At 41.9% G+C, this 27,176-nt stretch overlaps 3 protein-coding genes and 1 long non-coding RNA gene across 5 annotated transcripts in view; 1 reads left to right on the top strand and 3 right to left on the bottom strand.

Annotated features, from left to right (window-relative positions):
* The window catches only part of comtb (catechol-O-methyltransferase b), a 5,641-nt gene extending 4,512 nt beyond the window's left edge, over positions 1-1,129 (bottom strand). The window contains exon 1 of the mRNA XM_071493150.1: positions 984-1,129. Within this exon, the coding sequence (XP_071349251.1) occupies positions 984-985 (2 nt within the window). The 5' untranslated portion in view covers positions 986-1,129. The remainder of the gene's footprint in view (positions 1-983) is intronic.
* A 113-nt stretch (positions 1,130-1,242) lies between these two features.
* On the bottom strand, positions 1,243-11,875 carry LOC139630065 (SRSF protein kinase 3-like). Of its 2 annotated transcripts, XM_071493148.1 has the most exons (16): positions 11,622-11,875; positions 11,008-11,198; positions 9,514-9,808; positions 9,328-9,436; positions 9,135-9,222; positions 8,711-8,798; positions 8,337-8,443; positions 8,042-8,207; positions 7,891-7,916; positions 7,739-7,795; positions 6,205-6,571; positions 6,024-6,121; positions 4,335-4,442; positions 3,895-3,964; positions 3,722-3,814; positions 1,243-3,412 (listed from the first exon to the last, which is right to left on the bottom strand). In XM_071493148.1, the coding sequence occupies exons 3-16, from the start codon at positions 9,734-9,736 to the stop codon at positions 3,228-3,230; spliced, it is 1,785 nt and encodes a 594-aa protein (XP_071349249.1). In that variant the 5' UTR covers positions 9,737-9,808; positions 11,008-11,198; positions 11,622-11,875; the 3' UTR covers positions 1,243-3,227. The 2 variants fall into 2 exon arrangements, with proteins under 2 accessions (XP_071349249.1, XP_071349250.1); XM_071493149.1 differs by lacking the exon at positions 7,739-7,795 and having other exon boundaries at positions 11,622-11,857.
* On the top strand, positions 11,149-22,358 carry LOC139630067 (uncharacterized). Its single transcript, XR_011693101.1, has 4 exons — positions 11,149-11,644; positions 12,499-12,576; positions 20,505-20,583; positions 22,131-22,358. It is a non-coding gene; the product is annotated as an uncharacterized lncRNA (long non-coding RNA).
* ccdc120b (coiled-coil domain containing 120b) lies at positions 12,070-26,847 on the bottom strand. The gene is made up of 11 exons (XM_071493147.1): positions 26,228-26,847; positions 19,984-20,142; positions 19,799-19,898; positions 18,860-18,990; positions 17,968-18,069; positions 17,752-17,872; positions 17,495-17,554; positions 17,035-17,188; positions 16,785-16,886; positions 15,412-16,449; positions 12,070-14,580 (listed from the first exon to the last, which is right to left on the bottom strand). Exons 3-11 carry the CDS (start codon positions 19,845-19,847, stop codon positions 14,484-14,486), a joined length of 1,854 nt encoding a protein of 617 aa, XP_071349248.1. The 5' UTR covers positions 19,848-19,898; positions 19,984-20,142; positions 26,228-26,847; the 3' UTR covers positions 12,070-14,483.
* Between the last annotated feature and the right edge of the window lie 329 nt (positions 26,848-27,176).

Consider the following 27,176-nt stretch of genomic DNA (forward strand, 5'->3'; position numbering starts at 1 on the left):
TTTGCATGAGATAAATGAAAGCTCTCATATCTCCTCTCACTCTACCTCTCCCTTTGTGTCAGGCTAATGAGATGGGTGTTTACTATGCAGTGTACAATACTGTTACTGCTCCTGTTTTCATTATCAGCTGCTGCTGCCGCCAGGTTCAGGCTGCACATCCACACACGTCTTAAAGTGATGATATCACTGTAGGATATCATTTAATATCAACTGCAATAAGCACTGGTAAACACACAGCACAGTGCTTTGTGTGCAGCTTTCCCACTCTCAAATTCAACTAGCCTGTTTAAATATCTCAAGCACAGACCAAGTGGGAAGAAAAGAGGAGAAATTGAGGAGAAAAGCACAGCCAGAGTCCGTCTGTGGGAAAGCAGTGAAGAGCATGGCTGGAAACGACTCTACCTTGCTCTAATAATGCAACTGTGTGAGACCAATGGGGTTGAGGTAATTCCTTTTGATTTGGAGTTTGAGTTGCATGGCAACTGGTTAGGGGTTAAGAGCTGTGTCACAAAAGGCAGAACACTGGGACTTTAACCTTTACTTTGGCTTACTCCTAACATTCAGCAAGACACTCAGTAACTGAAATGCAGAATGCTCTTGGCACAGTTTGATAAACACATATCTTTTGTCGTTGTGTAGAGACACACTTGCACAACACCAAGTTACATGGCATGCATACTACCCACATCATGAAAAGATTACCAGAAAACTTCCCCATTATTGAAGCTATGATACAATATTCGCTGTGAAAATGGCATGACTGAGGAGTGTTGTAGTGATGCCAGTTTGGCACTAAATCTAACCCTTGTTCTCCCCCAGTGCTATAAGTACACACACTCTACAGACCAAAACAGGAATTATACTTAGACTGAGCCGTGGTCTCCTTTGCGCAACACAGGAACCAACACTTGTTAGGCGTAAAACAACACTTCATGCATTCTTGAAAGGTCTCTTATTAAAATCTAATAGAAAATACGACTTACATGTGTGGGCAGGCACTGCTCCCTGTCCTCCTCTCACCTCCTCTAGCTGCTAGAAGAAAATCTGTGAGTTTTCCAACATCCGGACATATGCTTGCCTTTACACAAGACTAACTCCTCCCTCCTCTTCCTTCCATCCCCCTCTCAGAGCCCTGCTGAATGTGAGCATGCAAGGAATGCACAACACACCAAATCTCAACACATCACACGTACACACACTTGCGCACACTCTGGGATTGGAAAAAAGGAGGGAGTAATTCCATGGCATTTAATGATTTATTAGGGTTAACTCTCAGTGCTGCTGCAACCACTGCTAATTATGTCTGGATGTTTAAACTGATACTTTACTGAATCATTTCAAATTCTATCTCATTTCCATTTCAATTATATTTTCACCTAAAATCTCTACTATTGTCAGAGTGCAGTTTCTTCTTAATAAACCAACATATAAAGTGCCTTTTTCTGAGGTGAGTCATCAAAGTAATCCTTCAAGTTGACATTTTGGACACCAAGTTCTGTCTGAATAAATCAAGCTCATACTTCTGACTGGTTTGCTGCAATCTCCTCCATATGTTTAACAAAGGGAGCTCCTGATTTACAGTTGCTTCAGAAAGTATTCAGACCCTTTATTGTTTGCACACTTTATTGTGTTGTAGCTTTAATATTAAATTGATTATAAAATTGCTAATTTGCCCATCAATATATACTCAATAATCCACAATATCAAAGAGGGAAATAAATCAGAGTTTTTTGTAAATTTAGTAAAAATCAAAAACTGACAACACTCATTTACAAAAATGTTCATGACCTTATGTTGCGACGCTCCAGATTGCGGTCAGTTGCAGCCCATTTGCTTTCATTTTTCTTGAGATGGGTCTAGAACTTGACTTCCCTTGTGGCAAATCAAACTGACTAGACATAGTTTAGAAAGGCACAGATAAAGTCCAAGGGACCCCATGTACCCTCCACCATCTCTAAAGCTCCGAGTGATCCTGGAGCACAATGGCCTCAAAAACTGTGAAATGAAAGAGGTCTGAACGGATCAGGACTCTTCCTGGACCCAATGGTTCCAAAGTCAGAGCTTCAGAAGTCTTCTGCAGAGATGGGAGAACCTGCCAAAATGACAACCATCTCAGCAGCACTTCATCAATCAGGCCTGTTTGGTAGAGTTGCTGGACAGAAGCCATTTTGTGTAAAAGCCATATGACAGCCTGCTTGGAGTTTGTTAAAAGGTATTTAAAGGACTCTGACAGGATAAGGAAAAAGATTATCTGTTCTGATGAAATACAACTTGAATCCTTTTGCAGAACTCCGAGCACTACAACACCGCTCATCACCTGGCTAATACCATCCCTATAGCGAAGCATGGTGGGGGCTGTATCATGGATGTGGAGGGAGACTGGTCAGAACTGAGCAGCTAAATACAGAGAGGTTGAAGAAAACCTGCTCCACAGTGCAGGTGACCTCAGACTGGGACAACTGTTCACCTTTCAATGACCTGAAGCAAACAGCCAAGACAACAGTGGAGTGGCCTCAGGACAAGTCTCTGACTGTCCTTGAGTGGCCCAGCCAAAGCCCAGACTCAAACCCCACAGAATATCTATGGGGAGACCTGAAGATGACAGTTCAGTCGAGGAAGAATGGGATAAAGTGGCCAAATCCAAAACTTGTAGAGACTTACCCAAGAAGACTCAAAATTGTAATAGCTGCCAAAGCGGTAGCTTCCACAGCATTCTGACTCAAGGATCTTAATAATGTTTAAATGAGGGATTTCAGGTTTTTTCTAATAAATTTGCTAAAAATTCTAAAAATGTTTTCATTTTCTCATCATGAATTATTGAGTAAAGATCGATGGGAAAAAGGCAATATTATACATTTACAATTAAACCTCCAACACAATAAAGTGCAAAACGTGAACAGGTTTGAATCTTTTCGGAAACCTCTGTACCTGTCTCAGAATGAAACTCAAGAACTTCCTCATCATGTTAGACGGCCCTTTTCCAGTAAGACAAAACTTCTCTTTGGTCATTGCTGTGCTTGAATTAGATCTGATGGCAAATTAAAGACCAAACAACCCAACTGGGAAAAGGCTCTTAGTCAGGCTAATAAATATTTATGAAAGCTGTGCTCATGATGCCAGCACCAGACTACTCCCACAGCTGACCCAAGTCCCAAGTCACATCCAATATGTCTGAGTCTGCTCCTGAACAGAGAGCTAGTCCACTGGACGCTGAACAGTACAGGTGTCTAGGAGGCGATCCAGGGGTGTTTCAGACACTGGGCAGCTGTGGCTCTTTTCTCTGGCAGCAGCTCCAACATGGTCAAGAGGAAAGAGCTGAACTGGGCGGCTTCCTCCCGCGGCCACTCGTACTTATCTTGGAGGATTTCAAACAAGCTCCATGGCTTGAGCTTTGTGATGTGTCGCAGTTGTCCTAGACAAGGTAAAAAGTAGACTGATACACCACTTTTGTCTTTTTTTTTCGTTTTTGCAAATAAATTGTTAATATAAAGTTTGTGTTTTATCTCAAACATTCTTTGCCATGAATTGTGAGGGCTGCACCATAATATGAACAGCATCAGGAAACACAACCTTAATCATTTTTTAAGCATTTGTATAATATAATATGAAATATGCAAACTCTATTCTGAGCATTAGAAAAGTCTCTAAGTCCAAATATCAGATGCAGGTAATGTGGCAGTATGAAGCACAGAACTATTATGAACAATTTCATACATTTTACCTTTACGGTTGAAGTATTTTTTGGAATTTCTTCCTGAGAGGGCAAACTGGGTGGGGAGGGGTCCCAGCAGCTCAATGATATGGGCTATGTGATCTGAAGGGACAGGAAGAAGCTGTATCATAGGGACATTTAGTTTAATCAAGGACAAAGGGGATGTAGTGACAAAAACAAACCTTCCTCTCGGGAGAAGCTGGCTCCTGACTGGGGGTCGAACAGATAGTCTCCTGTGGCCAGCTCAAAAGCCTGCAGAGCACACAAAGGAGCAGAGATGGTCAAGACAAATCTAGAAATGGCAATGTTTGAAAAAAAACTAGAATCTGTCCAAACTCATTTAATATATGTAGCAAAGACTTTGATTTCATTAAGTATATTTTGTCAAAATTGGCATTTAAAATCTTGAGTTATGGACAAAAACGTGTTTGGTGAGGTCACAGTGGCCTTGACCTTTGACCACCAAAATCTAATCATTTCATCCTTGAGTCCAAGTGAACAATTGTGCTGGATGTAACAAACTTCCATCAAGGTGTTCTTGAGATATCATTCTCATGAGAATGGGACATACGGACAGACAAACAACCCAAACGTAATGTCTCTGTGCAGATGTTTGTCTCACCATGCAGGCGGTGCTCCAGATGTCAGCTGGTGTGTTGTAGTCAGCACCAATCAGGACCTCCACAGAGCGGTACTGACACGTCTGGATGTCTTCAGTAAAGTGTTTATGCTAACAGGAGACATGAGATTTTAATGTTTCATTATTATAACACACTGGCATATGACTATTGCTGTAACAGTTAAACAAAAAGTGTCCTTATCTTTGTTCAGCTCAGCAAATTAACTACAACAACTGCCTCCATGAAATTAAAGACTTGTTATTCTTAATTATAGGATGGGTCTAGGATTATCTTTGCCAAAATTCTGTTATATGCAAAATTATGTCAATGATTATTATATGTGATTGTAAAATATGTGTGCATGTCTTTAATGACTACAAAACCAAACAAATGGAAACATATTTCTGACCAGACTATGAGTCTACTGCCAAGTTAACAGCTCTTTGACGCTGTACTTAAAAAAAAGGCAGTGCTTTAAGCTAAATGCTAACACTAACAATTTGCTGATGATAAGAAGGTACAATGTTCATCATAGTCAGCATGTTAGTTTAGTATGTTAACATACAAACATAATTGGCACAAAGCACAACAAGTAGTATAGCTGAGGCTGATGGGAATGTCATTACTTTTGTGGGTGTTTGATCATAAACCAATGTACTGAACAAGTAAAATCTTCATCTGATGGTGGGGCCTGATAAAAAGCCAGAGGATCACCAAAGTGCTAACAATTTATCCTGAGGGGGACATTAATGTGTGTACCAACGTGCATGGCAACCCATCCAACAGATATTTCAGTCTGGACCAAAGTAGCGGACATTCCCATCCGTAGAGCCATGCTGCTAACGTGGCTGAAAGGTGTTTTACAAAATAACACCATTGTCTCTTTTCCTGACTCTGTCAAATGAAACAAGAAGCATCACAACCAGCACTGGGTTTCGCTAGAATGCAACATAATAGTGTACGTCTCTCTCCAGCTACATTTCAAAGCAGCCCACACAGTTTCATCTTAGTGGAAACATATGGCAACTGTGTTTTTCACTGGAGGGCATAGTAAATATGGCTGTCATACTGTGCTCCACAGAAAGCACCTGTCACACTGAGTTCTGTAAAAATAATGGGCTGGCAGTGTTTTATAAACCAGACATGTGGCCATTTATAAAACAGTTTGCAGTTTGCTTATAGCTCTGACAACTATGAGGTGTAAAAGCAAAACTGATTATTGATTTAGAAGAAATCTTTCAGGAGAGGCCCCACCCATTTCTTGCTACCAGATTCTTCTTTTATTCAGATTTTTTGCTTGATACTTTTTCCATCACTCCTCCAAGAAATTTCATCAAATCTCAATAAATTTGGTGCGAAACATATTTTAATTAATCTAAAAACGAGCTGTAATTTTTCCCATTTTTGGTGGTTGCCAATAACTCATGAACCCAGTGGGTAGTTGCAGCAGCATAGTTAGATGGCATAAGCACATATCAACTTCAGGCATCTTGCAAAATATGATGTCATGATAAATATTAAGAAATATAACTCAAAGTCTAAAGAATTTTGGCCAGTCAGCATGTTAATGTATGAATAATGGAGGATTATGAAGCCATGGAGGAGATATGCTCTTACTGGGAGGATGAAACTATTTCATTTTAATTGTACAGTTCATCAGGGTCAGTTTGCTTGTTGAATAAATCACTCACCACCCAGCAGGCATTGCCCAGGTCAGCAATCTTGATGAGGATTTTATCAGCATTTTGTGGTTTCAGTAGGTCCAAAACTACATCAGAGTCCCTCATTCCTGAAAAAATTGACACCGAAGATGATCAGATTACTGTAGGATAGACTTCAAACAAACAACAAGGCAAAAGTTACGAGACTAACCAGAGGGAGAGGATGACGAAGGTGGAGGCGGCTCTTTGTCTGCAGTCTGATGTAATAACACTGATCTAGAGCCAGAGACAGGAGTGTCTGTGTTGAGGTCTGGCCACGAGCAGATGGAGTCTCTGTGGCTATGTGGAGCCAAGTCCAATCCGTCCTCCAGCAGCAGGGTCTGCCTCCTTAACGTGAGGTTAGGGCCTGTGAGCTTAGAGTGACAGGTGAAGCTACGGGTGCTAGTGGGAGGAGTGACATCAGAAAACGACACACGAAGATTGTCTCTTTGTTTGTGGTCAGGTGTCCTCTCCTGTCCTCGTCGACTCCTGTCTTTCCTCGTCAGTCGGTTAACTGAGCTCCTGGAGACCTTGCTGGACTGCAGGATGCAGACAGTTGTGGGAAACAATCGGAAAGTGACCATGGAATGAAAAAATGAATTTAAAAAAATGTTAAGTGATTCATCACAACAACTTCATACCTGTTTTAAAAGTTCAGCAAACCATGCAAATTAAAGCTACTTTGAGTACAATTAGAAAATTTCCCTCAGTGGTAGTGAAAAAGAAAAAGACACTGTGGCAGGCATGCACACCACTACACTGACATTCAGGTTCATATAGTATTAACACATACAGTATATAATTAAAAAGCATTATGTACTCTGACTTTTCATCAGCGTCTTTTACCAAGATCTGTTATATAGAGCTACAGAATGAAATCCTAAAATCTTAGCATGTTTTTAGTCCTGGATTTACTCACTACATTTTCATTGTTTTTTTTCCCTACAGCTGTTTTTTATTCATATGGTCTCTAGTTACTATAATCTTACAGAGTTTTACATGAATTCCATGTAATAATATCTTAACAATGAGTTTTGAATCTGTTTCTCTACATGTTGTAAAGCAGTAGGACACTGTGGGAAGGAGATCAGAATCTGAGGTTGTCCAGCCCCACCCCCCTCCCCCACCTGCTCCACCAACTTGAGCCACAGGAGCCTGTTGGTGACATAACAATGCTGCAAGAGCAAGCAAGTTAGTTTGAGCAGAAATTCAACACAAGCAAGTAGTAATGACAGAATATGGAAACATGCAAAATAGAGTCAGTGACCATTCCAATATTTCTACATATCTCTGGATTCTAATAGTGATAGTTAAAGACACTTTTCTATTAAAGAATACAGGACCTGTCTAATAAAAATATGTAAGTATTCCTTGTTTCTGCTCATTAGTTGTCTTGACTCCTGTGCAAAAATGAGTCAGAAAAGTTGCTTCATGTAAATACAGTATATGAAGTTTAAGTCAAAAACTGTACAATAATGATCAGGGATTTCAACTGTTTCTTTAGGGTCAGTGTGATAGGGTCAAAGAAAAGTACTGCAGAGTGACAGCATAAACGCTTACTATGTCCCTCAAAGGTAGTTGTTAAATATCTAGTGTCCCGCCTTTTTATAACCAGACATGTCCTCTGATGTGTTCCAGGGTTTGGGTGTAGTCAAGATGCAGTTAAGAAGCTCGAGTGAAAAAACCCAACACAAAATCTATCTCACCCACTCCCCAAGAGTGTGGAAAACTCCAGTCAGCTTCCCCAAAAAGTTGGACAAACTCTTAAGAAGTGATAGCAGGAAGGCACAGATCATAATGTGGTTGTAAAAGAAATACTACAAATGTCAAAATAAAAGGATGTTTTCAGGTTACACACCTGCTTTTCTCTGGAGCCTCTGTTTACTGGCAGAAAGTGAAAACATCATCAAAGGAAAAGAAGCAACAGTAACAAAACTAAATTTTACCTTGACATATTGTACAGAGGATCAGAGTAAAATCCATGTGACCACTAACATGGCATCGCTAACCTGAGGAGCTGGTGATAGGAGAAGACACTGGCAGCTGCCACAGCTTGGTGTCGGCCGCCAGTTTCTCAATATAAACCTCGTCCACTCTCAGAAGGATGTTTTCTGGCTTGATGTCTGTGTGGATAATCTTGCATTTAGTGTGCAAGTAATCTAAACCCTGCAGAACCTGTGATAAGGAATGAAAATGGAGTCACTGTCACTGCACCTCATGTCGATGAGGAGCAAAAATAGAAGATAATCTGGTCACACAAAGAGCTCAGTCAGGGGTGAAAGACAGGGAGGCTGATTTAAGCACCTGTCTGAGGATGCTCTTAACGCAGGGCAGGGGGAGGCCAGTGTAGTTAGATTTGATGATCCACCGCAGCAGCTGGTGGCCAAGCACCTCCAGAACCATGCACACATCTGGAGAGCAGTTAAGGACCTTGTTTCAAACCATACACACTGAGTATCTAGGGTTTCTCAGGTATTTGGAGAAATCTAAAACACACTGACATGATCTATATATACACAAGTCCCCCCACTTTGGTTCAAGGTCTGTCTGTTTCTATGCAGGCACACTTGTGAACAGAAGAATTTAAAAACAATTTGATAGAAAAGCCATACCTGCACCATAAAGGTACAGCATAGGGACATAATGTGGTTTAACGCTTTCCTGTCTGTAAAGGATACGATCTCCATTTGCTCCAGAGATCCTGAAGTCATCGATGAGGTGCACGATTGTCTCTCGTTTAGGATCTTTGGAGTCGCTGTCCCTTACCTGATGATCATATATCATACATAAAGATGATAAAGACATCTGCACTGTGAGTGAATGGCGCCATGACTTAGCACTTGTTTCGATTTAATGAATAAATATAAGGCACAGTCAGAGATGCTGGTTTGCATTCACGTGAAAATTTTAAAATCACTGCGAATAGGCCACAACTTTTGTATTTAATATAACTATTATTATTTTCTTTGTGTTGACACGACACTTATATGCATTTACAACACTGTAGATGAGTCCACTACATGTGAATTGTAAGAGTACACTAAAAATACCAAAAATCACTGAGTTCATAACTAAAAAGAAAAGCCGTGTGGTCACACTGACACATTTCAGAAGTTTGATCTCATCCATTGCCGTCTCTGTGAATGTTTGAGCACTCTTCACCACCTTCAGAGCCACAAAACGCCTTTTCCTGCATGCAAACAATTATGGTAGTTAGCTGCTACTATGTTTATGTAATAACTACATTATGTTATTATGTTATTATGAAAGGTCAAAAGGTCAAATCTGTACTTACACCATATCCCAGCAGAGCCACACAGTAGAGAAGTGACCCCATCCCAACTTTCTAACCACTTGGTACTGGTCAACAAAAATCTCTCCAATCTCAACAGAGTAATAACCACCTGCAACACAATGTACCACCTGCATCAAATAAAAGAGCTTAAACAGTGTGTGGGTGTTTGACATGGGTGCTGCCTACCTAAGCCATAGTCTGCAGGGTTCTCCTGTTGCTCCTCAAATGATCCCAGAGGCTCAGGTGAATGAGGATGTATCTGTACAGCTGGAGGGGGTTTGGCGGGGTGGGGGGAAGGTTTAGGACTCCCCGCTGTGTCTGAGGAGGGGTCAGCGTTGGGTTTGACGAGTGAATTAGTAGAGCTGGTTGAAAGAAGGGCTGATATAGCAGCAGCATATGATGACGACATGTTTAACCGGAGCGTGTTGAGTTTGAGAACAGCTCAGATGGGCCCAGGTGACAGCAGCACTCAGGGAGAGAGCTGCAACAAAAATGCATTTGGACACTTAAAAATGGAAGGAGGTCTTGAATCATGTCTGAAGCAGGAGTTCACTGACTGTTTGTCTCTGGAAAGTAGCTTGTGCTGATTGCAGTGGGTTGTTTGCAATGACATTTCAAAGGGGCCAGTGAATGTGTATGTTTATTTTTAGCTGGATGAATGGCATGTCAACGTAAATAGCTCCTGACACTCACCCAGCTGCAACTGAACTCTTCCTGAAACCACATGAACTGTCACAGTTTGGGCACCACAGTTGTAAACATGAAGCTGAATTAATCATTTCATTAATGTCAGGGGATATGCGGCTAGATATCCTTTATGTCTGTATGCCTGGCAGTTATTTTGTTAAGATGGTAAAGTGATGAAAAATCATCTTTCAGACAGCTCTCACTGCACTCATTAACTGGTGACATTGGCTTATTTGTCTGTGGTTGTACACTTTACGTAATGGAACTGGCAAGATTTACTGATGTCTAGAAGACAGCAAGTCATCTAACACAAAAATGCCAAGTACTTCAAAATAAAAGCCCAGCAGTACAGTGTCTGTTCATAGATAAAACCTGAGAGTGGAGTCATATCCTGTACCAGTGTGCAAAGTGTGTAAGGACAATATGCACTTTAAAAGCTGTACAGTTTAGTTGATGGCTTGTTTGTGTGAATCCTTTTAGCCTGACTATGCTCATCTTGCCAGTTTTTGCTATGGTTTCTATTTTTTTTTTTCTGTTGGATATTTACAATTAAGCTAATGAACATTTTACAACTCAAACAATATATTTGGAACAAAAGCCCTTTTGAGGGGAGAAAAGGTCCTTGCTCCCTCCATTGCTTTTTCAATGCAGCTTCAGTTCTACTGTGACAGATGTTTAGCCAGCATGTTTGAATACTGTTTATGACACTTCGTAGCTCTACTGCTAGCTAAACGTTGTTCTAGATTGTCTTTTAATGTCTACATTTCTTGTTTTATAAAATGTATTTAGCATACTCAATTGACTTCTATTCCATTTTGCTCCCGCAGCCACACCAAGTCATACATGCTATTATTTTGATGGGTTTTTGCCGGAAGTGTCATTTAGACTAATGCTGGACAAAAAAAGTTAGCGGCTTGTGGCTGGTCTTGAAGATGACACAAACTCACAATGACCCGTATTCGCTCGTAATAAATACAGAAAACAACTTCTTACCCCAGTGAGTGGTAGCCCGTATCCGGTTTTGATATTTGTAAAGCGGGGGAGAAATAAGCCCGACGTGAGGTGAGTGGAGCTCCTCCGCCCTGTGAGTGTGTGAGCCAGGCAGGTCCAGGAATAGCAGGCTGCTGCCGCTGCCTCTGCCCGGTGTGTTTCTCACTGCATTTATCACCGTGTGGCGACCAGTTCTATTTCCAGAGGTGGCGAGGAGATCAGTCCCTTATCTATTTATTATTTATTTTATCTTTGAGTTTCCTAATCCAGTTATTGGATTTTGAAGGAAGCTACACCCTGCATTTATCACACTTGGTCCAAATGGAGATATATATTTAAAAAAAAAAAAAATCATTACTGTATTGTTATCCCAGATTTCTAAAAAATGTAATAATAGCAAGAAATGTAACTACTGTACTGCTCACTTAATGTATTGTAATAGGGCAGAAATACTACAGAAGATTTTCAGTTATCCTTTTGAGGACTACAGTAAGAACTTAAACTAAAAAAAAAAAAAAAAATGCCCATAGGCCCCTCACACACATGGTCCTCCAGCACAAGTGTTTTCACTTTTGCTGATTAGACCTTCTCTCAGGACCACATGGACAAGTACTCACCCTGTTGGTGTAGGACCACTAAGGTATTTATCACTTTCAACAGTACATAGAGTTTGATGACATTATTTAATTCCCAGAAGATGCTTTTTTTCCTCCATATTCAAGTATTTCTGAACATTTTATGTATCTATCACAGATATTAGAGAAATGACATGATAGGTCTACAGAGATGTAAACAAAAAGACTCCTGGTTGGGCTTAAACCAGGGATGTAGTGGCAGACATTTTGACTTGCAGCAGGGAAACCACAGGTGTAATTAATAATATTATCGCTTCACTTACTCGTTTAGGCGCTCTGCACCTGTGCATGCTGGCTCACTGACATGGCTGACTCATACACATAAATGGACCAGAGCCATTGTTAAGAGTATTATTTAACAATGTTTTTCCTGCCGTGACGAGTTCCAATGCCTGCTGTGAAAAGGATTTTGTCTTAGAATAAACAAACATTCTGTGTTTTGTTTTCAACATGACACTTTATTAAGTAGAATGAATGCACAATCATACATACAGTATAGGGCAGGCCTTTTTAGCCTTATTTCATGGGCCTAGTTATAAAGAGAGGAGTGAAAGAGAAAACAGCTGCACTTAAATATCTAAAAAAAATTATAATAAAAAAAATTAAATCTGAATAATCAAATATTAACACGTCACACTGCTGAATGAAGTGGTTTTAACACACATTATCAATTCCTGCACTGATGAGAAAGAGCTACAGTAGATAGCTACAAAATGTTATAGGTTCATAAATATAGTATAGTTTGAATAAATTTGCTTTAGAGCTAAATTTATATTATTAATTTTAAACTTACAGAGTACATTATATGAAAAATACATTTACGACCCCCAGTGCACAGCAGTTTGGTCTTTGATTTCAGGTTTTAACCAGCTGAAAGAAGCTCTATGAAGCTGGATACTGAGAGGATGTAAACACACAAGACAGCAGAAGAAACCAGGTAACACTTCATGGTGTGCTACAGTTTGTAACAGAGTAGAAAACATCACTTATGACACGTAAAGAATTACATTCAAATGAGTCCTAAGATGACCAAAGATCAAGGACATTAAATGGAAAAAAATGCTTTAAAAAAATGCTGAGTTTTGTTTACATCGAGACAAATATTTTCAGTTTCATTTATTTCTCAATCTGATTTCTCCTCATGTTCACATTGCAGAATGCTACCACGACTCTGATTACAACAACTTAGACATGTATTATGGTGCATAAATGCATAACTATTCTGATTTTTTTTTTTTTTTAAATGCAAAGTTTTTTTAACAACACAAAAACCAAACACATGAAATGAGTTGAAATCATTCCGAATACAAAAAGTCAGCCAGGATGAATTCTAAAAAACAAATTTACTGGTATGAGACCTGCTCACACCGTCATTCAACACTGCAGCAGCCCTATTCTCTTCACACCATCAACCTCACTGCCTACAACCAATTATATAGTGCTCACTTGGGGGTGGAAGGACTGGGGGAGGTTATTGTGATTAAATACTTATTATGTGGTTAGTTTAAAAATTACAATGTTAGTATGGGAGTAAAATATCAGCTCAAAAACTCATCAGTACAATCGACACTATATACAGACTAACATTCAGATAGACCTACAGCAGATTTTGACAAAAGTCACTTTACTTTGCCCCATTATAAACCCTGTCTGAACTTTCCTACTGCCTGTCATCTGTCATGGTGACAACTTCAAAGGGAATTAAGGCTTAAGATGTCCATAAAGTGCTCTGTATGACACTCAAATCCTCCACAATTAAATGCAGAAAAAAATGATTTGATATGTGTAAATTATTGTCATACAGTCATGTGCTACCGCCATACAGTAGGTCTCACAACAGCCCTCAGATTTTTCCTAAAAACTAGTCTAATTATTCTGGCAAGGTCAGCACAGAGAAAGCTACATTTATCAGCCAGCACCGAGCTGAATCTAGAAAACAAAAAAAAACAAAACAAAAATCACAATATATATGACATCATTCCAAATATCCTAATTTAGTGACATCGTGAACTGCTTTCAGTTTTTGATTAGACTAAGCTCACAGAGGCTTAATGCTAGCATTTCAGATTATTAGAAAGCACTTTAAAGTTTTCTAACCAAGGTTTAGTTTTCATATTAAAACATTTAGGCACTCCCGTCCTGCTACACCAGTACGCTACAGTTCATGGCCCCTTTCGTTTATCAAACATGAAAAATACAAATGGCTGTGAAAGAAATGGCAGATGAGGACTGAAGCTTGTTTTTGCATTTTATATAGTTTACAAACACACATTCATTGGCATGTATTGATACTTTTCAAATGACGTGAGCTCATAACATCTTTGTATATCACACGATTAATGAGCAATAAATTACCTCTTTAGTATAACTGTTCTTTATATCTCAGAAGATACAAAATAGTGATTTAGAGTTGTATATATTCTGTAAAAAAGTATATCTTGGGAGACTTTTCAGGGTTATTAGGAAGGACTTCACTGCTCGTGTTAGACCAGAAATATCGATATACAGCATGACCATGTTGTTGTTACATACTCTGTAAGTCAACACCAGTGTACATCCACATGAGAGCACTGGGTTTGAATTTCATACTGGTGGAATCAGTTATAACACGGGGAACTTGCCAAGGCTTTTTCACACTGCACAGCTACAGTTTGTCATTTATTCCAGTCTCTTTCTGCTGAGGTTGCCGTGTTTTGCTTTGCAATTGAGGTCACATTGTATCAATTTGTCTATGTGAGAGTGTGACTATTTGAGTGAGTGAATGTGTGTGTGAGGCTACAGTGTTTTGCTCATAATGTAGTGTGTGTGTGTGTGTGTGTGTGTGTGTGTGTGTGTCCTGCTGCATCAGACCAGGGTGCCTGGGTCTGCACTGGGTTCCTTTGAGGTCACCTCTTGCATCTGTGGATGAGGAGTCTCCTGATAGAGAGAGAACTCCATCGACCTGTTGGGGATGCAAGACAAATCAATACAGCACTCCACAAACAGGAGGCATGCAGCGAAGCGTAAAACCACAGTGAGGATGCACCTTCATGAAATAAAAAGCATGAATCATGGTCAGAATATGATGGCGCTCACAGAGGGGCGCCCTTGAAACTTCATAAAATCCCTATGAAATTAAGGAGGAAAGAAAAAAATACTGTAATATTTAAACAGCCCATTAATTCAAATGTGAACATGGGCATGTTCACATTTGAATGTGCATTCATTACTCTTGTTCCTCAGGCACTTCATGGAGGCCTATGATTAGTATCTGAGGGAGAGTGTTTTTGATCAGGAAACAACCAAAAGCATAGATGTTGGCATGAGGCAGCGGCAGGAGACAATGCTGGCCATGCAAAACAACAACAAAAAAAAGGCAAATGAAAAAATATAAATAAAATAAAACACCCACGACTGTAAACGTCACAGGATGACAGATGGACTGGTTGGCGACAGGGTGAAAGTAATGGCCCCATCCTCTGCTGGAAGACTTGCTGCCAGCTTCCATGGAGAAACACAACTATGCAAATCTCAGTAGTACAAACTGATTGACTGTATTTGCAAACATACATGTTGAAATCTGTAGCTCAATAAAATTTCCCTCTTAAAGTGATAGTACGTTTCTTTCTTTGTGCGCAATGCAATTGTGAAATACACAACAATAATGAGAAAAAGTTCAATTCCTCATATGAATGTATGTATGACTTCTACTGTCTCAACACTGATGATCCCCGTCAATAGAGACACAGTACAAATGTAAAAGAGACAAAGCACTAAAATAAAAAGTACTGACCTTCCATGCAGTGGGAGACCGTGGAAGCTGGCTGACTGGGGTATCTGAGGCCTGTGGATGTTGGCTGCTTCACCTTGTACAGACTGGGCCTGGTGCACCAGCGGGTGGGGATGTGAGAGGCGAGAGATCCCTGCCTCATGGCCCTTTGAGGCAGCAGGTGGATAGCCGAGGGCGTTCCTCAGGTACCAGTCTCGTAGTCCCTCCAGAGCCAGAGCTTTATGCAGGCTTCTGGTTGAGTCCTCTGGGGTCGGGAGAGAGAACTGTGGGGGTCTGCGACTGAGGGAGGGGCCCGACAGCTCAGTCTGATAGGGATGAAGGTTGGGGATGGAGGATGTGGTGGTGCCGGTGGCAGGAAGAGGAGACTCATACGCTGATAATAGGATTGCATCCTGGGGATGCTGCTGCAAAGGAATAAAGGGTCCACAAGATTTGGTTCTGGTGACTTTGACCCGTCGCAGCTCAGCTTGGGACCCTCGGAGGACCATGGGGCTGTAAGGAGGCGCAGCGCTGGGCAGATGCACCTGGGAATGAGAAAAGCCGTTGGTATGGGGGGGCGCCACCGCTGTGGAGGATCGCGGAGATGACATGTCCTGCCAGATCCTGCCTGTGGACTGATACAAGTGGTGCTGCACTGGCATCCTCTGCTGTTTCCCCCAGATATAGTCCATTAGTAGCTCATTGTAGCCTCCCCCAGCCCCTCTGCCGCCCATGGACAGACGCATTTTGGCCTGATCCACAGAGCCGTCCACGTGTCTCTCAGGGCTGCCCAGGTGAATGTGTCGCAGCTTTCCATCAGTCAGTGTCTCCGAGCTCTTGTAGGGCCCTCCCCTGGGGGGCATCCCATTTCTAGTTGCTGGATCATCAGGGAGACTCGATCTATCCAACAGGGCCTCTGAGCTGTTACTGCGCCTGGCTCGGGAGCTGTACGGGCAGCCTCGGCGGTCAGACGAAGAGCCTTCCTGGGCCAATGGAATCATATATGGCACATCCAAGCTGCCAGACCACTGCTTCAACCCATTACCCCCCGATGCATCTGACCTAAAGCAGAGACAAGAGCACAACAACAGCTTACAATAGAGGAGGACTCTCAGCACTATGGATAAAGAGTGAGTGAAGGCAATTTTAATCAAAATCGTATAACTGCATTCACAGGAAATCCCTTAAGAAGACACATACTTTTATGCTTAAAGACCAAACAATGAGCTCGAGCCTTTGCTGGTAGCTAAATATGACACTAATCGTTGTTACAACCCTGACTCTGTTTCTGCATTCAACTAAGTCATTAAGCATTTTCCAACCACACAGTTTACACAGAGGGAGGGAGCTGTAGTTGTGCTGCATCAGACAAAAGCAGCCCAGCATCAAAGATTTACCGGACATGAACGCTGATTGGAGCAGTTCGGGCCAGCAGAGGAGTCGCTGGAACACTTCTACCTTCAACGTTCGATGCACTTCTTGGTAAAGAGTGAGTTGGGCTGTGAGAAGCAACACAAGACGACATGGATCCATTTATGATTTATCACCCACACATTAAAAACAATCATCAGCATGTGTGCACTATAATATGTTCTCTCCCAGACGGATCACGCAGCCTGTAGCTCAGGCTCACTTTAATTTAAGTACCTGACAGAGCTTGTGACAGAGTTGCGGCGTGTCCTCATCTCGTAGTAAATCTCTACCGGAGACAGTTTCCTGCTGATCCTGTGGTCAGGGCTGCCCACAGTGAGACGGGGCTGAGACAGAGACCGCTGGTCAGCAGCCACGCTGGGAGAGGACTCTTTTGGGAGATGAGAAAGAAAGAAATGGTCGACACCAAGTCAAGTGTGCTATTTTGGGCTTACAACTGAAATGTGGTTGTGTATTCTTATTTGGTGTCTTAACACTACAAGTGAAAATGAGCTTCCCACCCACTAAGTGTGAGTGTTGCATTTTGAATGTGAGAATAACAACACTGGCAAATTCATTCAGCTGTTCCTACTGGCTGTTGTTTCAGTTACGCTCATTATGAATATGGATGTAGAACAGAGCATCCACCAGAGGCAGAGAGAGTTGTTGAAAGACAGTTTGTACACAGCTGACTCACCATTGTCATGGGATGTTGAATCTGACATGGAGCTTGTGCTCTCTGACATGACAGTGTCCTCTGAAAGACAAACATTCAGGTCACACACACAATGCAGCGTGACATCTGATATCTTTGCTAAAGATAAGTGCAAAGCTAAATGTGTTTTGCAAATGCATGAATTATTACTGACAATGTGGCTTGGTTTACATTCACTTACCCCTGATTATGTCAATTTTTGAAAATGTTGCAGTTGTGCGAGTGCTGTGTAATTGTACCTGTGTGACACCCCCGATGAACTGTCCTCTTGCTATTTGGGACATTTCGGTCTAATTCTGAGTGTCTGTACAGGGCACCAGTGAAGATGGCTTTCATCTGCTTTCTTTGGGCAGCCTCATCCTGCGGCCAGGGACAGACAGCCATGTCAGACCACAAGTACACACAGAAATACAGCTGCTGCGTAAACACAATTGATATTCAAGGTGTTGACTTACCTCTGCCTTGGTGTTGGGCGCCAGGCCAGCCCTGCGCTGCACAAGTGGGGGTTTTTCTCCTGTCTCCAGGGGGAAAGCACGCGGCAACTTCCCAGTCAGCTCCTGCAGAGGACATTTATTAGCCTCCAGTTACTAAAACCCTTCTCACCAGCCTGTGAGCTCAGTGTCACACTAAACGATACTGCTTCATAGATTACCGCAAGACTCAATAAATCCCTGTAAATAGTCGACTGTATTGAAATTGATATGTTGAAAATGCAGGAACAGGATAACACCTGCAGTTGAGTGGTGCTTCAAAATTCAAAGAGAGATACACTGAAAACAGAGACGATAATCAACACATGATGATCCTGTGCACAGCTGCAGGTTCATTCAGCTGACAGGATGCTGAGCTACAGCAGGAAAAATTGCTAAAAGATTCATACAGTAAAAATTTCAGTGCACACAAGGCATGTCTAGATCATCCTCTTTTATTAATACTGCACGATGACAAATCAAATGACAACAACAGAGTAGACAACTTGTGAATCCAAGAATAAAGCAAACAGAGAGAGTGAGGGACCATACATTCAGCTGAAAACATAGGGATGTGTTAAACAGCTGTTAATGAAAAGCTGAGGCGGCTGTGGCTTCATTAACATGTGCTGATGAGTTTCCAGGAGATATTAATATGCAGCCCATTTTATATGAGAAAAAACATATCACTGATTCGTTGCTAGTTGCATCTAAGATTTGAGATTTTCTATTTGTGGTTTTACACAAAATAAAAATATACTGTATTTAGCACCATCTCTTCAGTAATAACACAAATAATAATGCTGTTATCATCTAAACACTTGTGCTTTATGGACTGGGAATGTTGTACCCGGTTTCAGAAGTGAGAGCCACTCACCGCTTCCTGCAGACAGACTTGTTTCAGCTCTCCCACTCTGGTGTTGAGCAGAGCCTCCAGGGCCTGCTTCCTCTCTTGCAAAGCTGCAATCCTCTCAGCCTGCAGCTTGTTGTCCTGGCTGCCTTGAACATCTACACATCACAGAACACATCGCACATCAGAAACAATCAGAGGGCTAAAAGGATATGGCTGGAAATATTGCATTTTTTTAGTCTCACACATCACATGCCAGTTGTCTAAAACCTATTTAAAAAAAACACATCAGTAAGCCCCACCATGACATTGGGTGGAACGTTCCTTCATTCATTTGTACATTGGACTATAACTTATTTTGAATGAGTCCAAAACTAACAAACAAACGTACAACTAAATTATTGAACATTTATTTAAAAATGAAACTGTGATACTGTGAAACTTTGACTTGTGTCCCGTCTTTAAATATTCACACTTCAGTCAGAACGTTTTGAGAGACAAACTAACACATTGTTGGTTTTAGTCTTGTCATGGGGTTTGTTGACTATAAGAACATTGTAGCAAAATGCCAGACTTCTCCTTAACAACTGGAGACGGGATATTTTAAGCCAAATCAATGGAATTTAGATGTGAAGAAGTTAAGAAAGTGAAGTATTTTGGTAACGTTTCTACCGTTTTAAAGTGGTTGCATTTTAAAGTGTCCATTTCTAACAATGTGATGTCTGTTCACAGTAATTCAGTGCTCTGATAAGATTATCTAGCAGCTGTGTTGACAATATGTGAACAAAAGGCCTTCACACATACAGCTGTTTTTTCAGCTGGCTCTTCCCTTGAGAAAAACACTTTTGCTTCCCTTCTGTTGAACTGTCAGAAACAACACAAGCTGATGGCTTTTCCAGACCATTACAGGCCTGTCCGGACATGAAAGTGTGCGTCATTACACTGTGAGAAGTCATTATGACTCACCGGGAGCCCCCAAACCCATGGATGTGATCAGATGTCCCTTGACCTCCATGTGATGTAATTCTGGGGACTTTACAACTCTCACTCCCAACCACGTCCTCACCTGATGAAAAAGAAACTAAGATTTAACTGCAGCTCAGGTGCATCAACATACCCCACCCAGGCTTAGGTGTTTTTTCCTCTCAAACCTTGCAGTATCAGCCATATGTTGTCTTGAGGTGGAGAGTCAGTTGATGCATTTCTAGCAAGTCAGCAGTAGATAAGCATGGGTGTCTCCTAGATCAGATTACACCAGGTACCATCAGGGGGAGCCACTGCACCTCTGCTCAGGTATCTAGAGCTGAATCCTTCAGAAAAAAAAAAAAGAAAAAAAGAAATTACAAACTTAAAAAACAAAAGAGTACATTATGGTTAAAAGCACTATAAACCCAGATTTTTACCATATATAAAACCATATTTAAAATTTTTAAAAGTTTTATAGGACATTTTTAAAATATCAAAAGTTCAACAAAAGTCTCATCACGACTTAACTTGCACCTTAAGGCATTTTAAAAGTGAGTAATAGTCTATAATTAGCTCTCAGACGCAATTAGCAACCAATTAATTTGCAAAGAGAACGAAAAGTGAGACAGAATAAGTAACATTAATAATGTATGGAGGGAAATGGAGTGGGAGAAACCTAAGCCCTGTGTGTTTTATGTCTCAATAGCTGAACAGCCATGACTACAAAAAAGAGAGGGAGCCAGAGGAACAGAGCCAGAGGCAAAGTGATGGAATAAATAACAGAGGCGAGGAACAAATGTAATATTCAATAGAGTTTGCTCTTTGCTGCTGTCATAAACATTAGGGTTTATATGACAGTTATTTTGTATAGGGCCTTTGCTATATGTTATAGCTTTTACATATCTGATTTTATTGGATAATTCTACAGAAGGAAAAAATCTGTTGCTGAAAACTGATGATAACACTATTTTTGCACAACCGTAGACAAGAAATACTGCCTTCCCCCCAACTGTGGCAAGTGAGCAATGTTTCATGTGCACTTTTCCTCCACATAATGGAGGTTCATTACAAACAAAGCCTCTACCCTAATACCCAATAGAGACTTGACATCCAAAAATAGCGACAGCGTTTTCTGCCAAAAGCCTCTCACTCAACGCCGCTCACAAATCGCTGCCATAAACAAGCATCTTGCTGTCTCCTTGCCAGTCGAGTAAATCATAAAACGACTCCGTTCAACCCACAAATCTAGATGGAAGGCCTCAAGGGCTGAATCAAAATTACCCATCCAAAGACTGCCTCTGCCAGCATCCCATCTTTCAAACAGCAACATTTATCTATCAGTCAGTCTGAGCAGCTGTCTCAACACTCTGCTCACAACTGACCAGCTTTTTGCTTCTTTGGAGTCAGTAAGACCCGGTGTTCTGTTTTCCTCGCTCGCACAACTTAAAGAATGAGGCTCACTTTGTGTGGAGGCATACTTGAAATACTTCTCCTGAGTTTGCGTTGGCTCCTGTCCTGGAACTGAACCAGTAACTGCTGTTTGCTCCTGTACGTGTGAAAACCTCCAGCATGCTTGACCTCCCATTGACAGACAAGTAGGAGCCTTTCACACAAACAAGCAGCAGAGTTACGACCGCTGCTCAGACAAAAGCTCATCACATGAATCCTGTTACACAAAGCCATGAGTCAATGATGATCAGATTTTAAGTTAATCTAATATACGGAGGACGATTTGCACCTGGGAAAGTACATGAAGTGTCATGTTTGTGCTCTGTTGAGCAGTGGAGTAATAAAGTCGCAGAGGGAAGCAGTTAAGAGGAGGCAGACAGAGGCATATTCATCTGGACCGTCGCTGGGCAGCTGAATGCTGCAGCCAAAACGCTGCCATGCCTCTTAAGAATGGCTTTGTCCAGCAACCAAAACATTTGCTTGGACACTTGGTGCTATCCTTTTCAGTTTGACTAAAATATGCCCTGCATCCCTTTATAAAGCTAACAATCCTTCAGTGCTGCGGATTAACTATGCTTCATTTTTTGGCCCTACTGAGTTTTTGGCACTCTTTTAAAATAATTCAATGTAACTTTTGAAGACACAAATAACACGTTTCCACAAACAAATGAACATTGAAATTCATTAACCATAAAACCCACCTTTGTCCACTTCAATACACAGTGTTTTTACTCACAGCCTTCCTTGTTTTGGTATGACCTGTAGCTCACGGTGCTAATGTTAGCTAACGTTAGCAAACATTAACAAGTAGATATTCCTGTCACTCTGACTTCACTTGGCTTAAATGAGCTTCGATGACTCTCCTCTCGGTACCTCTCTACAGGGCAACATACACCAGTGGAGTCTACATGCAACGCGTCAGGACACGCCACTGTCCCATTTCCCAGAGCCGACACACTTCCACTCTCCAGAAGGCAGCAAGCTTATCACATTTAGCACATCCTGACCACTGTACCTGGGCTATTTCTACTTGTACGTGCACAGTGTGCTCCGGTGCAGCCAAGACATGTGCTGCACTTGACATCATGTTCTAGCATTTCCCACTGTCCCGTAATTTAGTAGACAGCTAGCAGCAATAGTTATAAAAGCTCAAGTGAAACAGAAATGGTACCACCTGTGGAAAGAAAGATGACTCAAGTCCAGAAGAAAAGAAAAAGAAATGACACATCTCAATAAGAGCTGCAGTCTGACAAGAGGTCTCTGTAAAAAGCAAAGCAAAAACACTGCAGTGGTAAGATTAGTGCACCAAATACATCAAAAATAAAATTAAGCTCTCTCAAATGACCACAAACTCATTCAACAGCATTTCTTTTGTCAAAGACAAGAGGAAGAGTGAGACTCAATCAGCCCTCGAAACGCTTAGTCTACCAAATAACACACCTGAGAGGATCTGTGGTCTCACTGGTTAAAGTCAAGCACTAACTTCTTCAACATCTGGTGTGCAGATGTGTGCTCAGGTACAGGTACAACAACACAAGACCGCATCACATTCCAGAGGAGGCCTGCAGGAGAGATGGCGGGACAATGAAGAAGCAGATAAACAGAGTCACAAAGAACGACATCAAAGGAAGGATCAGAGGAGATACGAGTACGAGAAATATGAACGCTCCACGATCATCAAACGCATGTTGACATAGCATGTGCAGGGGGGAGGGGGAGGGTGGGAGGGGGGGGGGGGGGGCTCTGGAGGGTGGTATAGATAGCGCTGAGGGAGCCATGCTGATTAAAACATGAGCTGTGCAATGAGAGTGAGCTGCCCCTGTGCCGCGTGCATCACACGAATGCAAATCAGCGAGGAGTTTAATATTCAAGTCCGGCAGGCTAAACACTGGAGCCTGTAGGTCCAATCCTACCGTGTCCACACAAGAAACCGCACTGCACTCCCTTCAGCTTAGAAGTCATATATATTAGATCGCAACATTCATAGCAAAGCTAAATTTCTACAAGCAACAGTTTTATATCCAGTTTTCTCATCCCTTGATAAACACGATGGCTCCCGGCTCTTAAGGAGATTCACTCTCTGTGCTGTCAGCTTTTATCTGGCCCAAGAGTCCCAGGAACAGGCTTCTGTTGTCAACAGCATTTATAGAGAAGACATATTCATGACTTACACCTCAGTGTTTCTTAATATGTTACAGGAAACGCTTCAGCACCAACCTCCTCTCCACTGAAAATGGCAATGGATGCACAGTATGTTTGTTGGCCTCTTTCAACAGGCAACACTGAGCAGCTGAGACGTAAAGGCGCAGCTGAAATATCACCCCCAGTCACCGTGGACAGGTGAGGCTGGCTGCCCTCATGTTGACTGTTGGTGTTGACACAGCTGCTGCTGTTGTGAACTTACACATGGTAACCAGAGCAGGGTTACAACTATACAGCTCCTGTTAGACAAGCATGAAGGTCCCAAAATGAGTCACAACTAGGCCAGTAGCACGACAGACTGTGTAGCTGTAATATATGGCGCTCACACAATGCCTTCAGTAATGTGCCATGGTAACGCTTCCGGTGGATTTTCCTGATGTGTTTGACCTCTGAACTTTGCTTTGTTCATTTGTAAGAGAACAGCAATGTGTCCTTCATCTGCAATCTCTGCCTGCCATTCAAACTCCAAGGATGTTACACACCAAACTGTTTTCATCCTAAAAAAAAAAAAAAAAAAAAATCAAGGCATGCAATTCTATTCAGTTTTGATATGAAAGAGAGATCAGTCATCATCAGTTGCAGACGACTCAATGTTGGGGATTTACCACTGAACCACCTCCACCTCACCAACCTCTAACCAAAGAATTGTGGAGGGCTTATGGAAGGTCAGGTGACCCCATCCTCTACCCCCCACCCCACACTAATATGATCTCTTCATGTGCTCTCTGTATCCATGAAATACTGATTTATAACACGCTTATCAGCACACAGCAGGGCAGCTGAGCTCGGCCTGACCAATCGTGTGGCTCACTCTTTCTCCTCACTGGCCTTGACACTCACCTTTGCACGTTTGACACAAGTAGCACGGGTGAAACAAAGCAATCTTGGTGATTGCTATCCACCTGGATTCTACTAAGCTGAGGTGGGGGGAGTAATAAAGAAAGGAATGTGGCTCTAATGTCCGAAGGGATTATTCCTATACATTTTCCCTTTGCTCTGTAACACCTGGAGGGATTTCTGTATGTATTCCAGAGTTGTTTTCATGTTCCTCTGTGGCTGTAATCCGCTTTGTTGATTTTGGAGGGATTTCAGAGCTGCTTATGATGTGCAGCCACAGTCGTGCAGTTACATTCATTACAATACATGCACTACAGCATGATCTGATTCTTTTGAGCACTTCAAGTTTTTTTTTTATAACTGAGGAAATGTGGGTGAATTCTCTCTCCTATCCATGTCACTACTGCTCTGGTGTATTTTCATCACTTGATAAGATCTGGGACTTGATTCCCTGAGCTCACACACTAAACCCCAAGACACTTTAGATGAAGCCAGAGGCATGTTTTCATTTTCAACCCATGCAAATGTCCAGGTGAAAGGTTTTGCTGAGAGGTGTGTGACTTTTCACACTGCCCTCTAAACACACGTTTGTCAGTCAGCTACGACTGAACCAAATGCTCAAATCATGTCAGTCCATGCCTTGAGGGTATCATAAAAGGAGCAGTATCACCTTGATGTAACGAAGTGGCAGTAGAATATTATTGTGTTTGATCCGATCTGGGTCAAGGTCCAATTTCAGTGTCTGATTGAAGTGTAACACCCAAAGCAGTATGAAAACCACAGGGAGCTCTTTTTAGAAAAGTGCCGTCCCACCCATTTGAAGATAACAGCACAGAGAGAGGAGTGAAAACAAACACCAACATGTGTCAAAGTTCCTCTGATCAAGATGAAACCCTGCATGAACGGTCTCCTGACTTCCCCCGCAATTAAACAGCTAAACCAAACCTCTTTGCAAAAGGCCTGTAAATACAAGAACCCTAAAATAGGAACAATCAGCACTTTCAGAAATGCTCAACAGCAAAAAGGAAAATCCTCCTCTGAAAACAGAGAGGTGTTTCCCTGATACACCAAACGGAGGATTAGCAGTGAATCACCCTGAAGGCACTGACTGACCCGCACAACCCATTTGGATGAGGGGGTTTTTTTTTTTCAGATCCAGACAGACATCCTTGTTCAGGAATCTGTTAATAATAGGGCTTAGCACTGCTGCATGAGAAAAAGCAGTATTTATAAATGAGAACAGTGAAATCGATCAGGCCCAGCAGGCAGCGGCAGCAGCATGCTTCTGCCTATTTTGCTCCACAACATCACAGCAACAGGGAGAAGTTGTGTATTCCCAAGAAGCATGACACACATTTTTACTCCTTTTGACGCTGCCCGTTGAATTCACGCAGATGCGGCTGCAAATCCTGGCATTTCCTGCCTTTGAATGGAGGTGCCGCACAAACAGTATGCTCCTGTTTACAGACGCCGGAGAGCGACACAGGCACAAATGAAAGACACATGACGGATTCCATTGGGTACAATCCTTGTGTTACATCTTACAGGCGTGTTATTTAACCCAGTGTGGAAAGCATGTGCTCCCACATTAAGCCCGGCTTGTGAGGCAGCAACAGCGGCCATCCTGCATCTGCATAGTCGCTGCAGACGGCGGCAGCGGCTGCTAAAGACGCGCACCGGGCTAATTAACGGAGCCCACAACACATCGCAGGTGTGTCACTCACTGACACCATGACAAACGCTTAGGTGAATGCGCGTCAACATCATAATAATAATAATAATAATAATAATAATAATAATAAAAAATACAATAGCAAATAACGCCTTCATGAGTCCTATTTAGGCCAAGCTGTATTTACAGAGGATACCGGTGGTGTCCGCGGCTGCTCATTAATACGCCCATTCGGGCTGGGAAGGACATCTTGGAGCAGAACCTCTTACCAGAGAGCATGACCGATGCCGTCGGAGGTCTCCGCGGTCCTCTGTAGCAAAACCGAGCCGAGAAAAATCATTCCTGCGTCGGACCGCCGGACGAAATCATCCCGACAACACGGCTTCAATTAAAAAAATGAGCGGCGATTCGTAAAACACGAGACGAGCATGGTGGCTCCGCGTCCCGATTGTAATTCAGCAGCAGCTCCGCGACCTGCGCTGCGTCGGAGCCCTGCGCATCTCAGCAGCTGCGAGAGAGGAGAGGGCTCCCTTCTGCACCGGATCAAAGCCCCCGCTCCACACGGCCAGCCGACTCGACGCTGCCCCAGCAGCCCTGCCCCTCCCAGATGTTACATGCCTTCAGTGTGCGACACTTAATCCAGTAGTAGTAGTTTATAAAAAAAAACAAACAACAACAAACAAAAAAAACATTGGCATGCATTGATGCGTGTACCGCTCCGGCGGTCTTTCCCCTGAGGCTTAGCTACCAAATTATTCATAATACTATTTTTTTTATTACTATAGACCTATATTTTGTGTAGGTTCAGGAAAATCCTAAAACTGTACAAAAATAATACAGAATAGTTCAAAATTGCTTTCAGGCTGACAGCAACATTTACAGAAATGTTGATTAAAGTGTTTTGTCTTTATACATCCAGAAAATGAAATGCTGAATGTACGTTTATTAAATTAATTGAATTAAAGTAATATTTGAGAAGAATTAAAAAATCCTACTCTGTTTGTTACCCGTACATGCTGCCATACACAAAGTGAGCCTTGTTAAACAATATTGTACAGTTCAAACCACAGAAAATAAATCACAAAATAAAAGTAAACATGATAACAAATTTCAGTGTATAACAAAATGAAAAGCACTTCTGAAAGAAGCCGTCCCTATTGTTTAGAGCATCGATGCATATTAGGTATTTATGTCTACATAACAAGTAAATCTTCAGTA

This window comes from Trachinotus anak, unplaced genomic scaffold (assembly GCF_046630095.1).
Source record: "Trachinotus anak isolate AG129_WGS33_773 ecotype Australia unplaced genomic scaffold, CSIRO_AGI_Tana_v1 ptg000013l, whole genome shotgun sequence".
Classification (NCBI taxonomy): Eukaryota; Metazoa; Chordata; class Actinopteri; order Carangiformes; family Carangidae; genus Trachinotus; species Trachinotus anak.

Excerpts from the sequence above, each read along its gene's own strand:
- LOC139630065 (XM_071493148.1), bottom strand. The coding sequence starts at position 9,736 with ATGTCGTCATCATATGCTGCTGCTATATCAGCCCTTCTTTCAACCAGC. Across the intron at positions 8,444-8,710 it reads CTCTGGAGCAAATGGAGATC|ATGTGTGCATGGTTCTGGAG; the intron begins GTATCCTTTACA and ends ACTGCTCTCCAG. Across the intron at positions 4,443-6,023 it reads TGGGCAATGCCTGCTGGGTG|CATAAACACTTTACTGAAGA; the intron begins GTGAGTGATTTA and ends GTCTCCTGTTAG.
- ccdc120b (XM_071493147.1), bottom strand. The coding sequence starts at position 19,847 with ATGGAGGTCAAGGGACATCTGATCACATCCATGGGTTTGGGGGCTCCC. Across the intron at positions 18,991-19,798 it reads CATGGGTTTGGGGGCTCCCG|ATGTTCAAGGCAGCCAGGAC; the intron begins GTGAGTCATAAT and ends TGTGATGTGTAG. Across the intron at positions 18,070-18,859 it reads AAGTCTGTCTGCAGGAAGCG|GAGCTGACTGGGAAGTTGCC; the intron begins GTGAGTGGCTCT and ends TGTCCTCTGCAG.